Consider the following 6,255-nt stretch of genomic DNA (forward strand, 5'->3'; position numbering starts at 1 on the left):
TCTTAATGGAAATGGGACCTTATTTCTAAAACATGCAACGTGTTACATTAAAGAAGACTTCAAACTCTGAATTGGCACTATAAATTAAATATTTACTGAGGTAATAACTCACAAGTGGGCTCATTTACTTACCTACTCTACTGTTGTTGTTTACCTACAATAATGGTCAACCCGGAAAGAAAATCTTAAGAGTAAATCTATGAACGTTCAACACAAAGCTCTTTTATTTTGAAGGCGTTATAGCACAGTCTCAGAAAGGATTGCTATAACTCCTGTCAGCTTGCTGCAGCTTTGTATTCAGTGATAACTGACACCCACAGAGGCCAGTTGCATGGGCCACAGAGGAGTTTTCGTTGGGTACGCCAATACCCAATAAAAATGTTAAAGTCAGGGGGAAAGGGGCGTGGTTTGATTGGAGGAAGTGCTGCTTTTGGGCATGTGCTGGTGCATATGGTGGGTGGTAAGAATGACAAATGGTGCCTGTTATTGCAAAGATTGGCTCAGTGTTGTAATATTATTTAATGTATTTAGGCTATGAAAACGGTTGTATTACAAATTTGTGAAGAATTAATGTGCAGTGTTATTAACACGTTGTATGCTTCCTTCGAGGAACTTGAAGGTAAAAATGATGCTGAGTGTCAGAAGCCATACAAACATCAGATTAAGGATGCAACACCAAATGTAATAGAGGACAAAAAGAGCTGTTTATTCTGAAGAAAGTGTGCGTACGTGCAGCATGTTCATATTTTATCATCCACAACCTCATATCGAGATGTTTTGAGTCTTCTGGAAGCTCTCAGCTCCGATAAAATGGATTTTCAGCTTTGCACATTTATGGCTATAAGTGATATTAAAACAAACAACACAAAAGAAACCCTTAATTTCTTTAAAGTAAAAACGACATGATCATACATCAAGCTTAGTGATTTAAGGTTCTTATGTTCCAGCGCTGTGCGTTTAGCGGTTTAATCCAGTGAGGAGAAACTGTTTGATTATTTTGCTTTTCAATGGATGCAGAAAATAAGTGAGGTATTTTTTCATCAAAAGTCTGAAGATATCTGACACTCCAGTGTCACACACACACAAAAAAAACATGAAAAAGGTCCCTTAAATAGGAGTCTGATGATCACACCTCTTAACAGGACAGATGTTAACAGACTCAAGCGGAGAACCTTTAAAATTACATCGTTGGAAACAAATGGATGTTTTATTTAAAAAAAAGCGAGCTTGACATCTGGGGGGACTGACAACTCCAAAAAAGCTACTTCCCAGACGCAATATGCTTTGCTTTAATTGCTGGATCTATTGTCCCCTTTAACCTTGTGCTAAGCTAGACTAACAAATTACTGTCTCAAGCTCCACATCGAACACACAGACATGACTGATATTCTTCTGCTTGTCTTACATTTGGAAGGACAGAAAATTAAGTGGTTATTTAAAAAAGAAATCTTTAAACCTGGGAGTTTGATTCTTACATCGTGTCCTATGTGAGCTCGGGGTTTTGCTGCTTCGGTTGTTAAGTCACTCCAATAGGACAGTATGGAATCAAGCTGATTTTGTGGTTGATGTTTGCCTGCGTCTCATGCGGTGAGGACAGATTTGAAGATCGACCTTTGGCTCAATTTCAAGATTTCACAAGTCTAGTGAGATTTAACTTTATTACATTTTATTGTTTTGATCCCAAATATCTCATCATTAGAGCTCAGCATGATTACACCTTTCAATCAAACGCTGCCTCATCAGCTGCAACCTTGTAACTCTTTCGATGTAATTTATTGACGTACATAAATAAATTCAACAATAATGTGTCTACAGTCCGTCATTCACCAACCATCGGGTCCTAAGAAGCCTTTATCTGCTTGGCTTCTTCAGTCTTGGGTGGTATAATCTGAACCTGGAAGGGGATAAAGAACTCCAGAAGAGCTTTGGTGTCTTTCAGATCCAGGCAATAATCCTGAGCGATCTTTTCCGGAGTCATCGTCTGAGGCTCTCGATGGTGGCTGCTCATCGCCTTCAGAGCCTCAGCGATGGTCAGTTTGCCTTTAGGAACGTCTGTGAGCTCCACCAGACCGTACGAGGCCCCCGGTACACTGAACTGAAGAGGCCGTCGCTCTGATTCTTCACCTGCTGGATCGTCCTTGGACATCTGGGGGAAGATAAGGTAGAGTGGAGAAAAGAAAAACTGTCAATGTCTGATAAAAATATACTTGACAGACTTGCATGTGGCTCTCTGTTCCATGGCCTTTGACATCAAGTAAGACGCTGATTTTATTCCTTTTATTGATTTATTTCTTTTACAGTGTACCTTGACTTGTGTTTTATGTCTTTTAATTCATTTGGGATTTCAAATGTAGTTTTTTTTTTTTTTAACTCATGTGAGCTGTTATGTATTTTATTTGTTCTTCTGCACAGCACTTTGGTCAGCTGTGGTTGTTTTAAAGTGCTAAACAAATAAAGTTGGACAGAATGTGTCCAACACTTAAAACCAGGGCTGACTGCAGAGACTAGTTCAGCACAGTTAGTGAAGGTCTGATATGAAAGCAGGCACTGTAGACAGTGTATGTGCAGTGATTAACACATGTATTAGACCACCTGTCATAGAAACATCACTGTGTGCAAATACCTTGTGAAGATGAGGAACTACACAAACAGCTCAACCAACACGATGCAGCGTTTAATCAACAGCACGATGAGAAGCTCCGCAGTATGAGGCTCTCAGGAAAAAGAGTAGGAACCACTGGTGTATGAAATACATTAACTGGGCTCAGAACTGTTATGTAATCAGTCAATCACTTTTAAAAGGGAACATTTTATGAAAAATCCACTTTTTTCTGTGTGGTAAGACTTAAATACAGACCACAAATAAAGGACTGGAAGGATTTATTTCAAATGTTGTGGGTCGATAGGCACTCAGGTTACCCAAATGTTTAAAAAACACTAAGTGCTTTTGAAATTAAAATGTTCTCAGTTTATGACATCACAAGTTGGATTCTAGTAAATAAATCCCTTGCCATGATGTCTCCACCCATTGACTCCACCTCCAGCCTGGAGTAAAACTTTTTCACAAGTCCACCATTTTTATTGTCTCTACAGAGGAGTGATGTCTACTGAGGAAACTGAGGGGGCGGGGTCACTGTATTTAAAGAGACACACACACCAAAACGGAGCGTTCTGAGAGAGCTGGTTTCTACAGGGTCACAAACCTCTGCTGCTTGATTCATGTTATATTTGGACCAAATTAGTTAGACCACAGGGGGACTGTTTGAAAAGAGGAACAAAGGGGGTATAATATGTACCCTTTAAGACGAGTCCTTTTCTGAGACTTTTCATTTTCTCTCCACATAGGAGGAAAGACATTTATAATTTCATTTTAACCTTACAACCAGCCGTATCATAATACAAATAATAATGCATTAATATAATAGAATATATACTATAAGCAGAGCAGTAAAGAGCAGTGACCGGGTCTGACCTCTGCAGCTGCTGGGTCTGAGGACTCCACATACACGGTCTTCAGGAGGCTCAGCAGAGGGTCGTTCTTCTTGGTGGACACGTCCTCCGTCTCCGCAGCTGAAACACAAAACAAGTCCATGAACCGGAGGAATGATCTAGAGGTTTCTTTAGAGAGATTAAAGTGTGCATGTGGATCATAGGACTCTAGTCCTGGTGTGACCCACAGACGGAGGACAGTCCCTGGTTCTTCAGACACTCACCCACGGGGCCGCCGACAGAAGGCGGGGAGCTGGCCGCGTGTCGGGGCGCTGCTTGCGGCTTCTCCTTTGAGATTTCTCGGTGAACCCGGTTCTCCAGGTTGAAGTTTCTTAACATACGCGCAACTCGTGCCCCCATGTTTGACAGGTTACCAAAGACCGCTTTGGACGGAGAGCAAGGAGGATCAAACCTCATATGGCGAAATGTAAATTACAAATCAGCAGCGACACCATGTGGCGGACAGGCTGTATGGTTCCTCAAGTATTAACTTAACTTAAATAATTAAAGAATTAAATTAAAATGTTGTATCACTGGAACATATTTGAGTCAAGGAGAGTCAATAAAGCAGAAGAGAAATGATAGATATTACTAAATAAAGCATGTGTTAGTATGCTGAAATCACAAGTCCTCCAAAAAACAGGAAAACTGGAAATATAAACAGCATCAATAGCAAAAGAAAACTAAAAAACCCCAGATGTAACTAAAGAAATATGTATCCGCTGATTTAGAGACGTTTCTTTCCTGGTGTACACCTATCAGAAAAAGTATTTTCAGTTTTGTCCACCTCGCTTCTTTTTTTTGAGCAAGTTTACATAATCAAATGAAGAAAAAAAACAGTAAATAATACAAGGCATAAACACGATGTACACTTTCACTTGTGGGAAGACAGATCACATTAAAAACACATGTGTGCAACATTAATGATTATTATACATCAGAGTCATGAGGTGGTGCTGTTAAACAGTCTGACTGCAGATTAAATAAATGACCTGTGGTAGCACACAGTCTTGCAGGGTGGGTGTCTCAGTCTGCTGCTGAAGGAGCTGCTCAGACTCCCAGCACCATCTCAGTGTCCAAACCCTGGATGTTCACCGGTGCAGTCTGGAGTGACTTCCTGTGGGAGTCCATCACCATCTCTTTTGTCCTGCTGGCGTTGAGCTGAAGGTGGTTGAGCTCGCTCCAGTTAACAAAGTCCATGATGACCTGCCTGTACTCCTGGTCACTCCCCTTACAAACACAAACCACCAGAGCTGTGTCATCGGAGAACTTCTGCAGGAAGCTCCCAGAGCAGTGCGGGCTGGATGGTGTTAAATAATCTTTGACCTTATACCAGTGGAGTATTTAACATATTGGTTAAAGTGTAAAGACTTAAAACTGTTTACTAAAGGAAATGATGGATTACAGAAAACAAATATTTGTGGGTCATTGGGCAGAACGTTTTTATTTTTATTTATTATTAAACTTATAGTTATACAATAAAATATAATATTAACATAATTAGTCATATTGGAGCACTACTTTTATTCCTCCATGTTTAAAGTAAACCATATGTAAAAAGTTTGACTTTTTGAAGGTGAGAAAAGAAAATAATCAACAGCTGTTGTGATGTTAAATAAAGAAAGGTAGTTATTCAATAAACTTATTTAAAATCAAAACAAATGTTGTGAATGATGATATTTTGTTATTATAATGGAGTCATTAATTCATGTCAAAAATAATCCTCGTCCAGCAGATGGCAGCACATTGTAACACATTAAATCAATCCTTTCAATAAAAATGGCTGACATCATTTTGGGTTCACGTTGAGTCAGTTTTAACTCCCAAACAATCCTCTGTTTGTCACTTGAAGGTTTCACTTGCGGGAGAGAAATAAAATTGAACCAGTCATCACTTCCACGCAGGCTGAGGTCACACACAGAGGTCAGCGTCTTATATAAGAGCAACATACCGAGCACATCTGGAAATTATCATCTGCTAAATCATACCAAAACAACTCACAGCCTTTCTGTAGGGAGAGGAATGTAAAAAATATGATTTAATTTTATTCAGTCTCACTGGTGTTTGACTCGTAACGTCACCGAGTCAAAGAAAGGCCAGAGCGCCTGCCTCTCTGTTACATCACAGCGTAAGACATTAAGCACCAACACGACTGATCAATGCCACACAAAGATTTATTAGTCCTGATCAGATTCATGTCTCATCCCTGATGTGTTCTCTGCACGACAATGATTCTATCTGCTGTTAATCATTTGTACCCTGATTTTTTTGTTTGTTTTGTGAGTGCGTGGAGGGTAAATGAAACAGCTCTGAGGCCGACTGCAGCATGTGAGGCCTGAAGGACGAAGAGGGCGAGGAGGAGGAGTCGACGTCTAGACAGTAGATCTACAACAGATGTGTGTCAACATCATGTTTCCGCATGTCACCATCAGTTAGTTTTCATGGACACTGGGAGCGCCGGAGCACTATTGTCTCTTATGAGGTTCCTCTGGATCCTCGGTGGTGAGGGTCTGCAGCCCCCCCGTACTGTAGGTCTCTCTCCTTCTTCCTGCCTCTATCCCTCTTTTTTCACAGTTTCTTCAGATGTCTGTTCAGCATGAAGTTTTTCCTCTCCACTGTTCCTTTACTAAACGGTGCTCAGTGCTCATGATGGGTTGCTGTAGGGTCTTACAGTAGTTGTGTCATAATGAGTGAAGTCTTTTACCTGCTCTTTTGTGATGTAGGTTAAGTTTATATTTGTTGTGAATTGGCGCTTTACAAATAAAA

General features: G+C 40.3%; 1 protein-coding gene across 1 annotated transcript; it reads right to left on the minus strand.

The window, feature by feature from the left end:
- Nucleotides 1–685: 685 nt before the first annotated feature.
- Nucleotides 686–3,904, minus strand: ndufaf4 (NADH:ubiquinone oxidoreductase complex assembly factor 4). The gene is made up of 3 exons (XM_079358970.1): nt 3,714–3,904; nt 3,473–3,570; nt 686–2,146 (listed from the first exon to the last, which is right to left on the minus strand). The coding sequence occupies exons 1-3, from the start codon at nt 3,847–3,849 to the stop codon at nt 1,841–1,843; spliced, it is 540 nt and encodes a 179-aa protein (XP_079215096.1). The 5' UTR covers nt 3,850–3,904; the 3' UTR covers nt 686–1,840.
- Between the last annotated feature and the right edge of the window lie 2,351 nt (nt 3,905–6,255).

This window comes from Symphodus melops (assembly GCF_947650265.1).
Source record: "Symphodus melops genome assembly, chromosome: 1".
NCBI lineage: Eukaryota > Metazoa > Chordata > Actinopteri > Labriformes > Labridae > Symphodus > Symphodus melops.

What these genes read in the sequence shown, in the direction of transcription:
- ndufaf4 (XM_079358970.1), bottom strand. Translation starts at nt 3,849, where the DNA reads ATGGGGGCACGAGTTGCGCGTATGTTAAGAAACTTCAACCTGGAGAAC. An exon ending in TTCTGTCGGCGGCCCCGTGG is followed by an intron (nt 3,571 to 3,713) that starts GTGAGTGTCTGA and finishes TTTGTGTTTCAG; the next exon opens with CTGCGGAGACGGAGGACGTG. An exon ending in CAGACCCAGCAGCTGCAGAG is followed by an intron (nt 2,147 to 3,472) that starts GTCAGACCCGGT and finishes ATCTTCCCCCAG; the next exon opens with ATGTCCAAGGACGATCCAGC.